This window comes from Oreochromis niloticus, linkage group LG2 (genome assembly GCF_001858045.2).
Source record: "Oreochromis niloticus isolate F11D_XX linkage group LG2, O_niloticus_UMD_NMBU, whole genome shotgun sequence".
Lineage (NCBI taxonomy): Eukaryota > Metazoa > Chordata > Actinopteri > Cichliformes > Cichlidae > Oreochromis > Oreochromis niloticus.
In genome coordinates, this window is record NC_031966.2 from 20,022,171 (window position 1) to 20,043,833 (window position 21,663).

Genomic DNA, 21,663 nt, shown 5'->3' on the forward strand with positions numbered 1-21,663 from the left:
TAAATGCAGGTTTCCAGGTGTGTGGATAATACAGAAAATAGGCCATTATTGCCCCTTTAGCCAGTATCTGCATTAAACACATAAAACAACATTATCCTTAACAACAGATCAAGGGTAAACTTAATATACTTGTTTTGTGTCCACAGTGACAGGCTGTTTAGGGATCTCAGTGAAAAGAAGGAAACAACATCTGGGACTGGGACTCTTTCTGGACAGCAGGCAGAATTACACTGTTTCCTATGTTAACTGTTGTTAGAGAGACCTCTCAACAGATTCTGCTGGCTCCACACGAGATAATGGCCACCTCTGAATCAAACATCTCCACCCTCTTGATGTTATAAGCACAGCATTCAGAGTAAAAGGTCACTAGTAAATGAACAAAAAGAGTATTTGGTTCCTGCTAAATCGGACTGTGTTGACCTTTTTGGCATCGTGGCACAGCTGCTCCACGTATAATCCTCTTCCTCCCTTTATTCTATCTTTGATCACCTAAGACCCCGATCCATTCAATGATCTGCTCTCCAGCTCCAAAAAGTCCCCACAGTGTGCTCTCAGTGGACAATCACTTACACAAGAGGCAGGAGTAGAACTGGACAAAGTGAACCCACGCGCACAGCATTAAAGGCACATTACACAGCAGTTGTGCCATGGGGATTTCCAGCTGTGCTTTTCATTCTGCTTAGCATAACAATGATGAAGACATACCATTGAAGAGTTGGTGTAAATGTCTGTGTGTGTGTGTGTTTTGCAGGACACTTGGAGAGCGCAAACTTGCTTAGGAGTCATCCCTCCGGCGATCCAATCGTTCTTCATAAAGGCAATTTGTTAAACCTCACCTGCAGGTATGCAGTTGAAAGCACCTAATTTTGTTGGTTTCACTTGAAATTGAATCAAACATTTATGATGGTGGTGTATAACTCTTCTTAACCACTTTGCATTACAGTACAACTTCATTTACTTTACCTTTGCTCTTCTAATTGCTGGACTTCAGACTCTGCGCTCATTATATGGCAGAAATTTTAAGGGAGAATTAGCAGGACGTCCCTGGTTCTGTGGACTCTTACTAGCTACAAAGAAGCTGGGACAGTCCCTGACCGGAAGCAGCAATGGTGGTCCACGTTGTCTTCTTCCACTTCCTTTATGGAATTTAAGACCCAAGTACATTCACATTTCTTAAGAATTTAGGGTATTGCATCATTTTTTAGGCCTCCAAAGAATGCTTAGGAACTCATGTTGGTTTAATGTAATGCTTCCTTACAAGGCCACATTGTAAGAAGCCTGATGCGTAGAGCACTGTCTTGTTTTTTGGAAGTGGATGAGAACTGGAGGTTCTGCTTGACCCAAAATTCTGCAGGCAAAGGGAGAGGAATGTGAGAAATGCTAGATGTTCCTCTGGGATCTCTTTAATGAGCATTTTAAACTGAATTCTGTGTGGAAAGAATGTGTTAGTTAAGCACATCATTGAAGAGAAACATGTTCCCATGTGAAAGTTCAAACTTTTGGATGACTCAAGATTAACTTGAAATAAACTTAAAATGGAAACGAAGCCCAAAAGTCCCCAGGGATAAGCTACTAAATTTAGTAGCTTTCGTGGTCACTGCCAGAGGTGACACCTTCTCTAAAAATAGATCCACTTTTAATAGAATTAATGCTTTGTTTTTTCTAATGCTATTTGCCTCGCCCAAGATCTAATATCATTTAACATTCTCTCTCATTTTCAATAATGTCAGAGGTCATGGTGTCTTCAGCTGGACACTTGCCCAGCGGTCGATCGCATCGCAGGGAGTGAAGGTGGAGAAGTGTGATTCAAGACCTCACCGTCAGTCTCACTGCAGCAGACTGATAGTCACACACCTGATTGCCAATGACACAGGGACTTACACCTGTAAATACACCAAGGATGGTTCATACCAAATCAAATCCACCTATGTGTATGTCAAAGGTGAGAGCCAGAAGCTGTTTTGGATGTATAATGCTCAAATTATGCAGTTCATAATTTAAGAAATTGTCCAGTGTTAGAAAAACTGAACTCTAAAACTGAAAATAGTTCTTACATTTTGAACCAAATGGTTTTTTCATTCAGAGATTTAAAATGCACGGAAGATTTGTGTTTAAAAAAAGATTTCAAAGGATGATTGTTATCTCCTGATGGCAGCTGCAGGATTTAATGTTGAACTGATCTCACAGACGCTGATATTTACAGTATTGAAATGACAAAGAACAGTGTGGTATTTCCTGCAAGACATAAGACACAAGACACATCCTTTATAGAAGGAAAAAGGAGTGAGTTAGGCAGCAGGATGTAAAGGACCATGATGTTCAGGGTGTACCTTCCTTTTTCACTATGTCAGCTCCAATAGCCTTTTTTTTAAAACGACATGGGAAGAATGTGCAAAAAAACAAAGAAAGCAAGCAAGACCTGCTTACTAAAATCTGTAGTTGTATGCATTACATATAATGTAGAGGCAGTTATTGCTACCTTTTTTCAACTGGAATTCCGGCTGAGGTGCCACAGGTCTCCATCTGAGAGAAAAAAAAAAGAGAGAAAGGAAGTGGTTTCTGTGGTGCCGTGGTTTCTCCTGGAGGTGAGAGGATAAGCTAATTGCTCGGGAAACCCTGGTCATTGACCATTTCCTGCTTCAGCTACTGTTTTCCTTGTAACAACGTTTCCCTAAACCTCACATGGCACCACATAGACTTATATAACTGGAGATTGTACTGGGCAGCAGAGAGTAAATTCCAATATCAGCCAATGTGACCAAAGTGGTTTTATATTTTGAAAAATGTTGGTATAAAGTTGCTTAATATTGGTCTACAACTTGGCTAACTATTATAAATATAAAAGTAGCTTTAATTCTTCTTGTGCTTTTTAAATGACTTCCACAGTTTACCTGCTGTGTCCTATTTCAAAAATCCTCAGCTGTTTATTTTTTTTTTTACTTTTTCACACCACTAATGTTCGACCTTCCTTCAATCACAGACTATTTATGTAGCCACAGCGTTCCCACAGACCGACTGCCCTTATATGGCCAGAATTAACTAATCTGAGATTTGATCTCTTTTCTGGATCTCTGTTGAATACCCTGACATGCTCTTTTTCACTTGGTATACCTCCTTTTCCTAGTGGGTCAAAGGTTCTGGAGCCTGTCTCAGCAGACGTGAGGGGTGGGGTACACCCTGGTTATGTTGCAAGTGAATCGCAGTGACAGAGAGCCAGAGACTGTGGGAGAAAACACATGCACTTCCAAAACCACATAGGCAGAAGGTCAAAATATGCACAAACCACACTGGAGGATCACAGCCAGCTGACAGCTATGAACCCTTTATCCTCCTGCTGTGATGCAACAATGCTAACCACTGCACTTTCAAATTAAGTTGGCTTATTTCACCAGAATAGGAATAATTTTACTAGAAAACATGGTTTCCCCAAAAAACAACTTGTGATGGGCCACATTTGATTTGAAATGGTGTTTCTGCCTGACTTGTGTTTAAGATGTTGAATTCTTTTTTTCAGATCCCGACCAGCCATTTGTGGAGCCTGCTAGAGGTCATATTCTGGGCATCTACAGGCATGAGACCAGCCTTGTTGTCCCGTGTCGGACATCCTCACCTGATACTGATGTCACACTGACAGGGGTAGGGTCTTAAGCACCATCATGCTTTTATATATCATAGTACTGCATATTATAGTAAAACACAGTATTCCATAGACACTGCTTAACATGAACTTCCAGGAAACTCACACAGCACGTCCCCTGAGAGAACAAGATTACTATTAATACCACAGCAGGGTATCCTTACCTGCTTTGAAAAAAATGTCCTTCCACTCTGTGCATAGGGCATCACAGTGGTTCTCACACCCTCTGTGTGTTAAATCATTCTAGCACACAGAAGCAGACCGGGGACAGTGGCTTAGCTATGGGAAGCTCAGGGGCGGCAAAGCGAGTCATCCTGTCTGCTTCCTCTAAGAGCAGGAAGGTGTTCCAAGAGTGCTTTTCTCAGAATAGATCCTCAGGCTAAATTTAGTCTCTCTGCTCTTACAAACATCAGGAAACAGCAGAAAAGTTGTGTCCAGTCTTAGAAAACAACAGGTAACAGCATAAGACTGTTTGATCCACTGTAGCCAGGTGTTGAGTACTCCCTTGTTTTCCAACGCACTTATCTATACAACTTAAGACCCTGTTAGTACTTGATGAAGTGCCTTTGTGGCCTTTTTGTGCCTTTTTGTGCCTTTTTGTTTCATTGTTTGCGATTAATATATGACTATATGTGTCATAGTGCCAACTGTGCATAATCACTTCTGACTCTAATGCCACAGATAGTACTGGTGTGACCTTCCTGTTATTAATAAATGCATGACACTCCTCCTTCCTGTTCACCTTCCTTCCTTCCTTCTCTTCCATTGCCTCCAATCCCAGTCCTTCTTCTGACATGAGAACAAACAGCAGCAGGCAAGGACATCCTTTTCCAAATGTTATTTCCCTAATTGCATAAATTAATGCAGCAGTCACATTCACAGTGCGTGTTACTGGGAATACTGGTTAAGACGGCAGGATACATGACTGACAGTTCACTGCACTGTTACCTGTGCTATTAAGCAGGTGCAAAACATCACACTTTGTACCCTGGAGCTCTCATTAACACTGCTTAATGTCATATCTGATTGCACTGGACATTTACGTTCTTCTACATTCATCTCCTTCTGGTAATGTCTAGAAAAGTTCAGGGCTGTCATGCATGTGTTATAAAACAGCTTAACAGATGTGTCCCCAGCTGAGCCCGGTGGAGCATGAGTTACGTGTTAAATGAAGTCGTGCAGCTTCCTCTTCAGTCTGTCTGGCTCAGTGACCTATAGTTGGCATCACAAGTGTCATCAAATGTATTAGTTTTGCCTTTTTCATTACAGGCGCCACGTTTAGCTGAGAAGGTTACAAAAGAAATGGAGTGGGATCCAATGGTTGGGTTCAGGATCCCCTACGGTGCCTCCGATTCATACAACATTCTGACATGTCATGCCAAAGTCAACGGTCAAGTGTTCAAGTCAGAGTACTTTATTACGAGACTGAGTGAGTCTGTTGTTTTCCTGGTGACATGACTTTTAATTGTTTTTAACTGTCCGATTGTTTAAGGTTTCATAACATTTCATTATGTTTGTTCCAATTTTACAGCTGATGTTCTTAACAATGTGAGGATCACTCCAGATAACTACCGTGTTAAAATTTTGACTGGAGACACCCTCATCCTCAACTGTAGTGGGGAGACCACCTATAATGGAAGAATCAACTTCACCTGGACTTTTCCAAAGAAGAACGTAAGTTAATGGTTTATCATTGACTTTACAATATTATGGAACAGTCTGCATAAGTAGCACTGGCATTTATGGTGCTTTCTTTGTCTTCAGGAAAATCGGCATACTACAATCAAGTCCCTACTCAGACCTTCTAAGGTCCTTGTAATGAGTAAAACTTTAGTGTTGCCAAACATTACCATGGAGGATAAGGGAATCTATCATTGCAAAGCTGAGCTGAATCCCAGAGTAAATGATACTGCCACGGCAAAAGTTGTTGTCTATGGTGAGAATGCTTTTAATGCTTTATTATTACAAGTGAAATTAAAAGAATTTTAGCCTGTAAATTATTGTAACTTCGGGGCAATCCTGTAAAGTAATGATGATAACCTTATTTAATCTATACTCTTTGGTTCCAGAGCATCCATTTCTTAACATTTCCTCTAAGAATGGACAGCATAGAACAGTCGCTGAAGGTGTAAGGAAGATTGTGTTTGAACCCAGGGTCATCGCTTTGCCACCACCAGACATGATAGCATGGTAGGCAATGGTTTAGAGCCACTATAAATAAACCTTTTGTTATGAGCGTTGGGCACCTCTATTATTGCTTATGCACAATAAACAAACTTTTATGTGCCTCTAATATTCAGGTACAAGGATGGGGTTCCTATCCAGAAGAATTCCACTTGCTACAAGATGTCTGATTTCAGCTTGGCCATCACTGATGTGCAGGAGAAGAATTCTGGCGTGTTCACCTTAAGCCTGGGCAACAGAGCGAAGGGGCTGTACAGGAATCTCAGCTACGTTCTGGAGGTCACAGGTAAGCCATTACCACAAACCTGATAATCTTCACTGATCCTGACGAAATGAGGCAGCGCCTTCACTGTGGACCGAGGCTGCCCACAGCACGTCTGCTGCTGCTGCTCTCAGTCTAGATCACTGGACGGCAGGTAGCAGCTCTAGTATGAGAGGAATTTGGGGGCTTGTTGATTCCAGAGCTGGATTGACGTAGCAGGAGCAGCTGTTGTTGATTATTGGGGCTCTTTGAAAGGGGCTTGGCAGAGTGTGTAAAAGGCCCGAGTTCTATTCTGCACACGGGCTCCAGCTGCCCCAGACCCCTCCAATCCTTACACCCTGTGTGCATACAGTATGGCTCATATAAACAGCATGTTCTATACATTATGTATTTAGCTGGAGAAAAATCAGCTTGCAATTCATTGTTATGACAACTCTTTAATATACTGATAAGTGTTAACACTAGGATATAAATATTTTAGCATGTTGAGTAGATACATGAATGGAGTCTGCTTGCTATAAAGAACAAAAAGGAGACTGTATATCCCTTACTTCACACTTAGCATGTGGAGGGAACAGCTATTTTTACTGCATTCTTTAAACATTTTTGAGGAATCCCAGTAGTGTGCCAAAAAGTGTAAAAATCAGGCCCCTCTAGCCTTTTATAAACTTTATTTATGATCCTTGACTGGCCCACTTCACAAGACTTTTATTTATTGGAATGAAAAAAAAGTATAAACACAACAAAGTGGAGAGAAAGTCCTGGCACCAGTTAGAGAACTTTTCAAAATTTTGTTCATATGTTGTTTACAGTCGTCAGTGCTCCGGATTACTACGTGATGTGCAGGTGTGCATGAGCTGGGGCACTGAATGCAACACAACTATTTCTGTTTTTCAAAATGCAGATAGTGCTGACATAAGTGCATCTCCCGAGGTGGGAGAAGCATTTTTGTCTGTTGTTCATAGCAGCACAAATGGTTGACTCAGTGACCCAGGCATGGACTGCGGTGAGATTGTTCTTTGACCTAGAGCCCTGGGCTAGGCAGGCATCCCCCCCTCTTCTCCTACACGCTGTCTGAAGGACAGCTAATGCTCTATGGCACGCCTTTCATAGCTGCACATCAAGACTGTCTTTCTTTTTGAGACATTTTGAGATTCCACAGCAGGCGGGGCCGGTACGGTCGATTCTTCTAGCTAACCCAGTGGGACAGAGAGTGGGGTGTGGACAGCCAGGGTGAACATAAGGTGCAAAACTAAGCTGAATGAATACGATTCAGGAAAAAATAATGAAAGGAGAAATTACTGATCCTATCATGGTGAATGCTGTTTCCCTAAAAAATATCTTGAATTCTTTTTTTATTTCCTCATAATTGATTTTTAAAAAATGTGTAATGTGGGAGTGGGAGCTTTTATTTTGGCTTCTTAAAGGAGGCAAGCCTGACCTCTGATCTAACATGTTGTCTTTCTCTTCCAATTTCTCTCCATGTTTGTGCGTGTATGTGGTTACTGTGTACTTGTGTGTGTATGTAGTGAAGCCAAGTATTTCAGAGGCGGAGCTTGCTACTGTGGACGTGCAACCTTACATGTCGGGCAAACAGCATCATCTAACCTGCACTGCTTATGGCCTGCCGTTGCCAACCATCACTTGGCACTGGCAACCATTTCACTCAGAACCGAAGTTTAAAAAGTGAGTCACCCTCATGTTATGCTCTAAGCATTGAAATGTTTACCCTAGTCGTTCTGCTGTCATGGTCTGTCACGGTTCAGCAATACCTTAAGAAATTCAAAGCATTTCAGCAGTGTAAGTAACTAATTTCAAGCACAGATTTAACCTAAGTCTAGCCTCAAAAAAATTCCATGCTTTGAATTGTGTAAGTTACCAAATCATGAGCTATATCTGTATAAGATAAGATAAGATAAGATAAGATGGCCTTTATTAGTCCCACAGGTGGGAAATTTGTTTTGTTACAGCAAAAGTGCAAAGTTATGTAGCAGAAATTGGAAAACACTGGAATGCAATAAAATACAATAAAATAAAATAAAATAAAATACTATATACAATAGAATAAAATAGAAATACAAATACTATATACAACTGAGTAGGAAAATACAAAAACACAACTTCGTCAGAAGAAGAATTGCACGTATAGCAGTCTTATTGCACATGTGTGGGTTTGTGTGTTTGATCAGCTGCAAAAGTCTTTATTGTGGAGTCTGACAGCAGTGGGGAGGAAAGACCTGCGAAATCTCTCCGTCCCACACCGTGGGTGCCGCAGTCTCCCACTGAAGGAGCTGCTCAGTGCTGTCACAGTCTCCTGCATGGGGTGGGAGATGTTGTCCAACAGGGATGACAGCTTAGCCACCATTCTCCTGTCACTCACCACCTCCACTGTATACCAGTTTCATTTTCAGGTTTCCAGAAAGTTACCGCCTGATGTTTCTCTCTATCTAAAAAACTGTCTGTTGCATTTTTTCAGCCTGAATAACAGTTGAGATGATGCAATTGAGTCCACCTGCTGTGGATATAATCCCCATGTTTTGGAAACCGTGCACAGGGTGTCTATGGAATCATACAAAGTCTTAAAAGGTTCACAATTAATGATTAATGATATAATTTTTAGACACTTGTGTTTTTAGAGACTTCGGAAATTTTAAGGACAAATTGCTATTACCTAGCAATAGCATTGCTATTATTGCAGATAATCGAGGTAATAAGATAGGAGAGGAAGTGAAACTCAAATCAATGTACAAGCAACAACTAACTATCAGGAAGTGAAAAACATCAAAATAGAAACATGAAAATGAGAACCCAACACCGACGAACTAATCACTAGAAAAACAGAAATTAACAATTCTACAATAAACCTATAAATAAAGATATACAAGGACAAACATACAAAAGTCAAAGAATATTAAACTTTACAAAACAAAACCCTAAGAAAAAACCACGGGCCATGACAGACGCTTATTATGCTGCGTAGGAGGTCCGTTTTAGCCTTGCAATATACTGTTGGAACCAAGGAGAAGATGGTAATGATGAAAGATGCAAGTTTATTGGTAAATGGCTTGACACTGAGACTGTTGATGGTAGGTGTTTCAAACTTGGGACAATGGGATGCTGACATCAGTGACATCATTTTCTGGCCACATTAATAAACATATGACTGAATACTTTCTTGTTCATTCTGAACATCCGAAAGAAGATATTTCACCTTTTTCTATCTCTCTTTTGTAAGTTTAGTCTAAAATCTGTTTTTAAGTTGGTATTAAAAAGTCTTAATTTAACTAGTTTGTACCTTTAGACGGAAACTCCACAATACTGAATCAAAATCATCAACAGCAACAAGCAGTGAAGAGATGCCTTCGCAGGATTCAGAGCCACCAGTCCGACCCGGAGATCCCTCTATAAAACAGACCTACTTTGATTCAATTGACTCTGTTCCAGAACATGAACCATTAATCAAAGGAACAAAGCCGCTGAGAGCTGCCCTCTCATTAGTGGTCAATGGTTCTGTAGGCTGAGAGGGAGACACGGGGGAGTTAAATCTCAGATTCCCCGAGTTATTGCAGTGCTGAAGAGAACTGAGAGCGCTGTATATGTGTGACTGTGCATGGATACCAGCCTGGCGGTGAACCCATAAGCGAAATGAACATTTGAACAGTCACTCAGATCGTGGTTTGGAGGGCCTGTGAACTGTAAGATCAGCAAAACAATGGGCCATTAGCTGCGTGTTATCAGGCTCCACATCCAGTGGCAAAGAAAACAAGGCAGACTGAAAGCGACTAATTATGTTACATGGTGTTAATCCACCACTTCCCCATTGGTTTCTTCACTAAATTATCGCATAAAACCAGCTGCCGCTTACCAGATTCGTGATAAAATATTGCAGAGGTTTAGTAAGGTCAAAGCAACTCTTTCTGCTGGGCCAAAGATAATCAGGGCTGGCACCAGGAACAGTGGCTGGGCTGTGGCAGGCGGCTAATGAGACAGAGGAACAGCTATAGCCTGGTGGGAGGCCAATTGTGCAAAATGTTTGTTTTATAGTGCCCTGAGCCTGCAGAGTAGCTGTCACTGTAAATCCAACTTGCATCCCTTAATCTTTTGGGAGCAAAGGAAATGTCACTTTTGGGGAGGGTTTGAATTTGAGAGAAGCTTTTTAAGAAGGCAGAAATATAGGGTTGTCTTTATCACCAGGTTGAGAAGTTATCAGCTGTCCTTTGCTGACCACCAAGGTCTCAGGATCTGCCTTATCTCCTCTGGCCAGAACGTGGAGGGTGTTCCTGTATGAGGTGACGCACAGCACAACCCTTCCTGTTGCTGCTGCTGTTTCCTTCAGTGCCTCTCCACTCATCAAACTAATTGTTCACCACCAGCGGGGCCTAAATCAAGGCTTTCTCTGGGTTTAAGAACTAGGACACCCCATGCTAGAGGGTTCAGAGAACCCTCAGGAGAGGGCCTTCACAATGAGATAGCAGGGTATACATTATTATCGTGTGATCTGGACAGGGTGTGTTTTGATATTACACTAAAGTTCCCAAATACAATAACATAAGAGACTGTTGCATTGTTCGTTGTTCAGAATGGTTGATTTTATTGCATTTTCTCCCTCCTGTAGTGACTTGGAGCCTGTCTTTGTCAGAGTGGATGAAAGGAAAAATGATTCCTACAACTGGATTAAAAGCATAAACATGAAGTCTGAACTAGTTAAAGGAAAAAACAAGGTATGTAGATTAAAGTTATACGTAGTATATGTTTTTAAACAATGGATGCACTTCATAATATACATTTCCCCATGAATTGAGTCTAAAAAATAGCTGTCGCCAGTATAAAGAACTGGAAGAGAGGTGGTGTGGAGAAAAGTGAGATTAGAGATGGGATTTGTTCCTGGAATTAAGCTACCTGGGAATTAGGGACAAATCACTTGGTTTTATTATACATTTAATGAACCACATCTGAAAAGAAAGGTTCTATATTTACATGAAAAAATTAGAGGTAAAGATGCTGCTTTACCTACACTGACTTTCCTCTTGTACAAAAGCTTTCGCTCTTTGAGGCCCACAGTTTGGAAATGGTACACCCACAGCTGACAGACACAGTTCATTTCCCATTACTAAAGTGAAATACACCCCACGTTTTCACAGTCTTTGTAGTAGATGTAAGTAGATGAAACAGCTACACTATGAAGGCAGACTTTGGTTTAGCTTTAAGGCAGACCTATTAATTTAAAGAGATTTTATTTCCTCCAAAATCAACGCTTAAGGCATCAATAGTTAGATAAAAAAGTTAGATAGTTAGAAGATAAGAGTCCCTTAGTTTTTCTTAAAAGACATCAAAGACATATTGCCATGCAAACCCCAAACATCCCACACAGACTTTGGTTCAAATCTCCCGTGGAAGCTTGATGCTGAAACTGTTCATGCCAAACCTAACTGAGAACAGGCCTTCGCTGCCATGCCCCTTGTCTGTATAGGATTTGGTTAAAGAAATCCATTACAGCTGTTTTAGGGCAGGAGAAAGCATCATTGACCTTTCTGAATCCAGTCTTTGTTTTGAGCTGAATTTGTAGTCCATAAATTGCTGGTGCGCTCATTAATTGTGAAATACATAACCTGATAATTGCATGCATGTAAACGGATGTCGATGCCATGTAAATGCGAATGACTAAATGACTGTTTACCATTACTAACTGTGAAATACATGACAACAAGAGCTATCCAGTCATTTGCGCACTGCGTAACTGTAAATTTGGCCTTCTTTACAGGTCATCGATTTTTATACGTGTCTGACATAGATATAGAGGCACCTCTTATTTACAAGTACCTGTGGCCAGTCGCCGGTGCTTTATGAGGGTCAGGGCTAAGGTTCAATGATAACAAGCAGCAGTTTAAACGAAGAGGGATTTGGTGGAAGTAAATTCCTCTCTGTCACCTCATATAAATCGTTTTGGCCCGTGAATGAGAACATAGTCATGACTGGGCCCCCTCAGAAAGCCTAGCAAAAAAGGAGAGTCCTAATATAAGGAAACACTGAGGGAAGACTTGGGCACAGAGGTCATAGTGTGTTTGGTCAGGTCACGTCTTCGGGACAGGCACAATCGTCTCAGTGACTGCTTTCAATCTCATGTTACATAATGGTGAGTAATAGGTGTAACATAATATCATAAGGTCACTCAGTGTTTTGACAAATGTTCTATCAGCAAGGTTTGGACGTTATGATACTTAATTTTGATGCCTGTATGTTTGTAAAGTGAACAGTTTAAGTAAAGGGACGCTGGTGTGGTTTCGTAGCTGCAGCTGGGTCTCTCACAGCCAACACAATAGTTCCTACCAGCCCAGGAAGCTTAGGCCAGCATACCCCAGACAATGCACCCACATCATTCACTCTCTTTGATGTAGCCGACTGACCCCAAAAACAGATGTCACCGTGAACACTAAACAGAACCCCATGCAGTCTGGCCCTCACCCAAGTGTCTCACTTATTATTTTGTCTATTTAAGCCATTAAAATATTGTGCTAACCTTAAAATCGAGCATGGCATTGGAGGTGCTCTCCAGGAAATGGACATGGAGGCCCAGGTCTAGATCTATAGCACCAGTATGAAGGAGACTCTTTGGCCTTTATAACTCCAGCTGTATCCTTTCATTAATGTCAAGCACTGCAGACTATAAAGCACACCAGGCTGTGTCTAGATCTCCCACTTGTTTATTAAGAGCGACTCGGTGCTCTGATGGTGATTGAAACCTCTAGAATCTATCACACTGACAGCAGAAAGTGAATTATGATATCAAGCATTTGTATATTTATTATGTTTTATCTGCTTTTAAGAATTAATAACAATCGCTTTATTGATCCCAATCAGACTGTGAGTACCCTGGTGATCGGAGATGCACGTGTTTCAGGACGATTTTACTGTAAGGCTGAGAACTACATTGGCAGCGCCCACATTACAGTGCCTTTCTATGTTGATGGTAAGTAGGTCACCAGAATATAACAAGTAAAATGTAATTTTAAAAAAACATTATAATCACACAGCTGCATGCAGAAACACATTAGTTTAATTGCAAAGGACACTATACCATGAGCTCTATGCTTTACAAATGATCTGTGTGCGCATCGCACGCTGTAATGAACTGCAAGAACAGGAAAGGAATTCACAGATTGCATTGTGCAATAAAGAAGCCAGAGGGGGGCATTAATTGAAAACATCTTCCACTGTAGTTGAACAGCTTCAGGGGCGGAAGAGAGGCAAACAAGTCCTGAGCCATATGGAGTGCTGTAATGGCATGCATTTAAAAACATCATTGAATAACTGCATTCCTGCTCCTGCACCAGCAGGTCATTGCTCTTTCTTCATGAGCCTGTGTGTGCAATAAGGATTTACTTTTTATGTGCATGTGAGCAGTTCCAAATGTTCCCAAAATGAAAATCAACTGAGACAGTTATGTAATAACAGTGGGGATGAGGTGTCACCGTGCACAAGCAGAGCTCACTTTGCAATAAAGTGCATCACCTTTCCTAAAAAGTTGCATGAATCACATGTCCTGAAGGGTGAAGGACTTCTTTTGGAGTGGATGCCAAGTACTAAAATGTTATTCTCCCAGGGTGGGAGAATTCCCAAGAGGAATCCCACTCTCTTTCAAAGGTGAGGAAGGCGGAGAATGATGGAATGCTGCTAAAAAAAGAGGACAGGATTGTAAAAACAGCTGTCTTCTCTTACGGAACAGAGAATGCTTTCCAGCAAACTGAATAAACAAGCACATTCTGTATCCCTTGGGGCACATAGTCAGCCTCGCTCGAGTTGGATCAGTGCAGAAGCGCCATCAGCAATGTTGTCTACTGGACAACATGCTTCTAATTAATAGTGATGAAACAGGAAATAACAGGGAATGTGACATTCTTGGCCTTCTGATAAGTACCTTTGTGTCAAAAACTGTTGCCCTAATTAGTTTCTCTGGCAAGTAGGATAATTGCACGCATGTAAACGGATGTAAATGCCATGTAAATGTAAATGACTAAAAATGTTGTTTGCCATGTTCCTTGTCACACTAGATCAACCTGAGAAAATAACCACTGAACCTCAGAAAGCAATTGAAGGGAACAACGTCAACCTGACCTGTCGGGCAACCCGTTATCTCTACACAGATCTACACTGGTTGGATTCCAAGAATCAAACAGTCACTTCCAATGTGTCTAGACTCCAGTTCGGTCGCTACTCTATTTCCCTTTCTCTCTATTTGCACAATGTGTCTCAAAAGAGCACTGCAGGTTACAAGTGCCGAGCCTACAAGCTCAACAAGAAGGCTGAACTCAAGAAGGCTGTACTTATTTTGGATGGTAAGTTAGAGAACCTGATTCCTGATTCCACTTTTCCTCTACGAAACAGTGACAGCACCAATAATTCAAACTTTATTTTTATTTTCCTACAGCCAGAAGAAGACCGTGGCTGAATCAAAATCTGACTAGCCAAGATGTGAACAATACCAGCACCCTGAGGCTGGTTTGTAACGCTTCAGCAGTTCCTCCTCCAAAAATCATGTGGCTCAAAGATGGTGTTCCACTAGAAGAAAATCCAGGTACTGCTGAGAAAAGTATCTCATATGTTATGGCTTTCATGAAGAATTTTTTTGTTGTTATTTTTCCAGTTTTAGTGACCGGGTTGACTTATTACAAGAAGATGAATTAAGTGCAGTCTATTGACAAATTAAGGTTTCATACAGTTAAAATTGTGTAGTCATTAAACTTGCCTTTGCACTGCCACAAGTTTTCAAAAAACATCAAAAGTTAAAATTCTGCACTTCTTTTAGGCTGTTTAACTAACAGTTTGTGCGTTTCAGGTATCACACTGGGTGAGGACGGTACCCTGATCATTGAGAGGGTCAAGAAAGATGATGAGGGTCTGTACGAGTGTATAGCCAGCAACACTGAGGGTGTCCTGAAAACAAGCGCTTTGGTTACTGTGTCTGGTGAGTCAGTCATGGAATATTAACTATTAAACATAAAGAAATTTCCAACAATCTAACCTGCTATGTTTACAGCACTGAATTGTCAGCATAAAATGAAACTTGCAGATCAAAATAAGAGCATTACTCATAAGGGGAGTCAAGCATTTTCTGCATGCCCGGTCAAAACATCTCTGAGACCCTCTTGGCCTCTTGTTTTCTTGTCATCACTACAAATAGCTCTGGTCAGACTTTAGTGAGAAAACTCTCCCCTGACAGAAAATCTGTGGCTGCGAGGAATGCCAAATGAATTCCTTCTTGAGTTTTATGATCATAGCTTTGGCTTGGAGCCATCATGTAGAGGACACAACCCTTGTAAATCGTTAAGAGGGCCACTAATGAGTTGAAAATGATTGACTGCTACAACCACCAAGGCACTGGAAACACATAGTAGATAATTGGAGTAGAAGGTCATTAGAAAATGTAAAAAGTGGGCTATCATGCAAGTCATTCCATCCATCTCTGTGCACTTTAGAATGAGCTTTATCAGCTGTTTTTTCCATGCTTTCCATAAAATATATGTAGATATATATATTTCAGCTACAAGCTACATGCGTGTCCTGCCATGACTGTTTAGTCAAGGACGGCTTGAAATAAGAGCCGGAAAAATTTTGTGTAGATTTGAGAGACGTGAGTCTGTAGTGTGGACATGGATGGTTAGAAAAGCCGTGTTTAGATGAAAACACTACAGGAAAAAAGTGTGGTATGCATTCTCCAAGCAAACCACAAATGCTAAGCGTGTTTCCACTTCCTTTTTATATACAACCCCTGAAAGAGAATTTGGGAAGAAACAAATAAACAAGAGTGAAAGAAGTTGAGATGATATAAAGATTTTAGTCAAAAGCCGTATTCTTTATTTGGTAATTTGTTACAGATTGTTTCCTTTTGATCATAAATCTCCAGACCCTGCCAATATAATATGACGCATGAGAGATCACAAGAAGGCCACAGTTTCACTTTTGCAAAAGAGGTCTGGTATTTGACAACAATTCTTCTCTTTCCAGGGGATGAGGTGAAGCCAGATGTTGAGGTCATAATTTTGGTGTGTACGGGAGCTGCAGCAACGTTCCTCTGGATCATGCTTATTCTTTTCATTCGCAAGCTAAGGAAGGTAAAGGACTACATTATGCTTTTTCTTACAAGCAGAGTGAATCACACCACAAAGTCAGGGGAGTGGCATTGCACTTGTGGCATTTTATGCTTCCTCTTTTGTGTTCTTGAAGGCAGCTATTTTGGAAATGACTGACTTATGTGTGTTGTGAAATCCATTTTAAGTGAATGATCCTTTTAGCTGGTATTGATGATTTTTCTTTGTCATGATCGTTGGGAAATAGTGACCTTTCATCTTCAGATTAGAACATAATGTACTTGAGTAAAGAAAAAAGACTACAGCAAGAATTAGTATTATTTGCTACTTATTTGCCACTTAAAATAACCTAAAACATAACAGTAATGATAACATTAATCTTTCAGCAACCAGCACATTATAAAATGGGTCCATCTATCATCATTGATCCTGATGAATATCCCCTCGAGGAGCAGAATGATTTGCTTCAGTATGACGGCAGCAAGTGGGAGTTTCCTCGTGACCGCCTACAACTAGGTGAGCACTGCTTAGGGTCATCAGTGTTTTGAAAAAAATTTCATTATTAAATATGCACCATCTGAACACTTCATTAGGTATAACTTGCTAGTGCTAGGTTGGACCCCTTTCCTCTCCAGACATGCCTTAATTCTCTGTGGGACTGAGATCTGGTGACAGTGGTCTGACTATTCCCATCTGACCTCCGACATCAACAAGGCATTTTCTCCCAGAGAACTATTGCTCACCGGATATTTTCTATTTTTCAGACTATTCTCCGTAAACCCTAGAGATAAAGTCCCAGTAGATCAGCAGTTTCTGAAATACCCATCTGACACCAACAACCACGCCACATTCAGAATCGCTTAAATACCCCTTTCTTCTTCATTCTGTTGCGCAGTTATGAACTTCAGCCGGTCATCTTGACCATGTCTAGATGCCTAAATGAGTTGCTGCCACGTGATCGACTGATTAGATACTTGTATTAACGAGTAATTAAATTTGTACCTAACAAAGAGTCCAGTAAGTGTAGATACAGCAGATCATAATAAAGCAGCAAATTTACACATAGCCCATCACCTCAGGATTTTTGAATATGTTGTTTTGCTTTCTGGAAGTTTTATATATGCAGGTTTGGGGCCAAACTGGAAATCGTCCACAGTCTACTCATCAAAATGACATTTAAACAATGACAGAGCATCAGTATTAAGTCTCAGTTAAACATCACTGTTTGTGTAACGTCTTTCCTTTAAGATTTTAGATTGATTTTAATGATGACAAAAAATGTATATAAAGGTTATCAGTTAATATTAAATCATAGACAGAGCTACATAAGGTACACTGAATAGGTGTAACCCCTCTCTGCAGCTGGTATGTAGGGTTATCAGTGAACTTGGCTATCATCCGGTCTCAAGTGAACCACAAATCCTCTTGAAAAACTGTCTGGTGATCAGAGCTGCAGCAGGTTGTTTTAATTATACAGCCTGACAGAAAGTTCTAATGCCTTTCCACTTATCAAAAACCTTCTTCCTTTGCCAGGCAAAACACTCGGCCATGGAGCTTTTGGAAAAGTGGTTGAGGCTTCTGCTTTTGGGATCGACAAGCTCTCAACCTGCAAGACTGTTGCAGTCAAAATGCTGAAAGGTAGGATGTCAAAAAATTCACTGACCTTTTATGTTGTGCACATTCTTACATAATTTGGCCAATCTACCAATAGTGGTGCAATGCTCATAGTACTTGCACAGGCCAGCAGTAAAGTCATCGTTTAATGTGCAGCAGATGAATGTCGAATATCCGTCACTTCTGCATAAGATTTATTTCACGTGCATATCACAGAGTCATAAACTACATCACCATACACACAGTTAATGTTTGCATGGTGTTATAGCTCAAAGCAAAAAAAAAAAAATCCAATGCCTGTTTCTTGCAAAGTGCATGTAGAGGTAAAACCTCTCACACTGACGGGAATTGGGAATTGGATTTGATCAGAAGTGTCCAAGTTATTCGTGTGAAAAGGTTTTTTTAATTATAAGAGACAAGCCCAACATGAGCAATAAAAATATGCTCATGTGTTTATTTGACACATTTTAGAGAGTCAAACATTTGGAAATCCTCCTGTGTTCAGTCTTTATTTGAAGCATTTACAATCTCATTCCGACATCTTTCCAAATGTTCACTGTAAATATTCAAAATGAAAACAGGAAGCTAAACAGTTTTGGCTGTTATTGCAAAGCTATTTCATTCACCCCAGCGAATGCATGAATGGCACATGTAATTCCCTAAAATTCTTTCCTTTTTGGCAACGCTATAGAAGCAATTTGCAGACCTATCAGTAAGTAGAGATTTGGGGAAGATGTGTTTGCAAGAATGAAAAAATAGGACCGCTGGGTAGATATTTTGCTCTTTCTTATCATTAATCACTACTCTTCATAAATCACAGGTTCACTGAAAGGAACTAATGCTCTGGCTGTTGTTAGTCATAGGTCAAAGTTAATGGAAAGCAGCAGGTTTTCTCAGATTGGCCATGATTTAGTCAGAAACTCTGGCTGCTTTGGTTTTGTGGTTGGTCATTGAAAAAAAAAGAAGGGTCTAAATCTGGATTCTCATAATTCAATGTAAACACATGTCACTGAATAAACCTCTCAAACTCAGGAGTGTAATGTGAACACTTCCCCTTTTATCTCTGTAATTATGTTGGTATTTGTCTTTCAAGATGTCGTCCAACAAAAGCTGTTTGATATAAGTGGGCCTAAAAAGCCCCCACATATCTTTCTCTCTTATTTCAATACTTAAATTGAATTAAATTAAATTGGTCCTGTAATGCCAGTTTTTTAGCCTTTTCTCCATAGTAAAAAACTGTGAACATAAACTTTCTGCTTGCAATGTATTGTGCAAAACAATGTAGTTAATAAAAATCTATGTAATATTTCTGTATACCACATGAGATTTCAGAGTAGTCTTGGGTCTCAGAAATTAAAAAGTAAAATAGATTTCACTGTTAATATATAAATACAGATAAAAAGTTGAATGCACTTTAAAAACCTCTCCACTCTCTGTTTTAGCTAAAAAACATGTGTATGCTTACTTGTTTTTCACATGAATTTAGTCAAGCTGGAAGTTTCTCAAATTAAAGGGCTTACGAGACCATTTACTTTGGATGTTGAAGCACCAGCTGATGTTTACATTCATTACAGGAGGCGCTACATCAAACGAGCGAAAGGCTCTGATGTCAGAGTTAAAGATCCTGATCCACATTGGCCATCACCTCAATGTGGTTAACCTGCTGGGAGCCTGCACGAAACCTGGCGGTGAGCATTATTAGTGTGATTATAATATATATAGAAGCATTGTTTTTTAAAGGATACAAAAATACTGCCAGTTAGGTTTAGGATTAAGTTGGCATCTGTTTTTGACCCTTGTTTTTATTCCCGTAAATAATAATCAGAGGAATGATTCCATCTTTAACAGGACCGTTGATGATGATAGTGGAGTTCTGCAAATATGGAAATTTGTCCAACTATTTGAGGAGCAAGAGAGACGACTTTCTCGTCTACAAAGTGAGTCTCCATCTGTACGATATGAACAGTTTCTTTCTCGTCATTTTTGTACAGGGAGTAACTATTTTTACAACGTTCTTGGAATTTCTCCTATTTTGTAAAGATAAATTCATTGTAACTTAATGCAGTGTGATTATATTCCACTAAAATCTGATGCGTGTAAAACGAATAATTGAATTTCCTATTTATAATGAAACCTGCGTGTCGATCAGAGCCCGGATGGTAAGGTGGTTTCATCCGGATTGGGCTGCGAACTCAGCGAGCTGATGAAGCGCCGCTTGGAGAGCGTGGCCAGCACCGGAAGCTCCGCGAGCTCCGGTTTTATCGAAGATAAGAGCTACTGTGACTCAGAGGAAGAGGAAGAAGGTAAAAGCCAAGCACGTCTTGCTTCCCTTCAACCCCCGCACTCCTCTCTCCTCCCCGCTTGTCCCTCCTGCTGTCCCCCTTCTTCTCCCCCTCCTCCTCTCACCTCTGCTCCACCCCTTCTGCCCAGGAATGAAAGCTCCCTTCAGATTTGTTTTTCAGTCTGAGTCTGATGGGACATTTCCTCCTCCTGTTCGGCAGTACAATCAGTGCAGCAGGAGCGACTGTCACCCCACTGAGTCTGGGGAGGCGTCTGTTTATTTCCTGTCCTGACCCCAGCTATTGCACAGCTCTCTGCCTTGAGCTCAGCACGTCAGCCATGTTGTTTCTAATGTGTTATTTCGGGTTTGATTAGCTGTTTACTCAGGTGGAAGTGGAAGAGCTCCTTGTGAGTTCCTCTTGCAGCACGCTGCGTCCATAACTACACGTTTCACCTGACATCTGAAAAATAGGAGGGCTTGTAATATTTTTTTTCTATCACTCGTCTATAAAGAATGTTTCAAAGACAGAGTGTGGAGGAGGAGACATGTACGTGTCAGGATGGATTCTTAAGATGGCGTGTTGTAGTCCAGGGACTTTGCAGTTTCTCCCTTGAGAGATGTTAGTGCTTCATCTTATCTGATTTATTTGACAGGTGTGGAGGGCTGCTGATAACATTTCAAAACACTAAGCAGAGGAATAGGATTGTCTTAAAGTGGAAGGCCAGAATGAATAATCACTCTGACTGGGACTTGTTGTTTTGTTTCACAGAACCTGAGGATTTATATAAGAGAGTTCTGACACTGGAAGATTTAATTTGCTACAGTTTCCAAGTTGCAAAAGGCATGGAGTTCTTGGCTTCACGAAAGGTATTCTCTCCCTCACAACAGAAGTCAATGCATTTCATGTTTTTATGTTTTACAGAACAGCAAATGTAAATAAAAATGTGAATGGGTGCCGTTTCTACTTTGACCAACTTAACTGTTTTATTTTTAAGCGTGCCCACTGATGTTTAAAGGATGTACGTGTAGAACTCGTTTATTTTTCAGCTCATTCATAGTTTTGGAGAACAGGATGACACTGATTAGAGAATGAAGCCATTGTTATAAATAATCTACAGCAGGAGTCCGTATATAGAAAAAAGAATTTCCTATTGTAATGTCACTGATGGCTTGACCATATGTTTCCCCAAATGCAGCATAGCAATGAATTCAAACTTGCAGTGTGCAGAAAACGTCAAGTTTTGCAGTAAAAATCTCACTATGTTTTTGCTGTTTTTTTAATAGTGCATTCATCGTGATCTGGCTGCGCGAAATATCCTGCTTTCTGAGAATAATGTTGTGAAGATCTGTGATTTTGGACTCGCAAGGGATGTCTACAAGGACCCAGATTACGTGCGCAAAGGAGATGTAAGTTTATTAGGTTATTAGTATCATTATTAGACCACACCAAAACAGTGAACTACTGCTACTACTGAGAACTACTGAGAAACAAGAAGACATTATACATTTAGCAGTTCTTTGAAATGCGTGTTTATACTCCCTAGTTTTCCCAATGATGTAATAGTGTGGTGTAGTCAGTGTTCACATTAATTTTGGAGAT

General features: G+C 40.5%; 1 protein-coding gene across 2 annotated transcripts in view; it reads left to right on the forward strand.

Annotated features, from left to right (window-relative positions):
• kdrl (kinase insert domain receptor like) overlaps positions 1-21,663 on the forward strand; it is a 44,225-nt gene that overhangs the window by 6,385 nt on the left and 16,177 nt on the right. For both annotated transcript variants that reach the window (XM_005467465.3, XM_019365016.2), the window contains 22 exons: positions 752-842; positions 1,731-1,942; positions 3,515-3,636; positions 4,907-5,066; positions 5,169-5,311; positions 5,402-5,573; positions 5,707-5,827; positions 5,938-6,107; positions 7,613-7,769; positions 10,699-10,804; positions 12,942-13,050; positions 14,132-14,416; positions 14,509-14,655; positions 14,917-15,045; positions 16,086-16,192; positions 16,555-16,684; positions 17,702-17,806; positions 19,357-19,470; positions 19,631-19,719; positions 19,932-20,085; positions 20,833-20,930; positions 21,348-21,470. In XM_005467465.3, the coding sequence (XP_005467522.1) occupies positions 752-842; positions 1,731-1,942; positions 3,515-3,636; positions 4,907-5,066; positions 5,169-5,311; positions 5,402-5,573; positions 5,707-5,827; positions 5,938-6,107; positions 7,613-7,769; positions 10,699-10,804; positions 12,942-13,050; positions 14,132-14,416; positions 14,509-14,655; positions 14,917-15,045; positions 16,086-16,192; positions 16,555-16,684; positions 17,702-17,806; positions 19,357-19,470; positions 19,631-19,719; positions 19,932-20,085; positions 20,833-20,930; positions 21,348-21,470 (3,044 nt within the window). The remainder of the gene's footprint in view (positions 1-751; positions 843-1,730; positions 1,943-3,514; positions 3,637-4,906; positions 5,067-5,168; positions 5,312-5,401; positions 5,574-5,706; positions 5,828-5,937; positions 6,108-7,612; positions 7,770-10,698; positions 10,805-12,941; positions 13,051-14,131; positions 14,417-14,508; positions 14,656-14,916; positions 15,046-16,085; positions 16,193-16,554; positions 16,685-17,701; positions 17,807-19,356; positions 19,471-19,630; positions 19,720-19,931; positions 20,086-20,832; positions 20,931-21,347; positions 21,471-21,663) is intronic.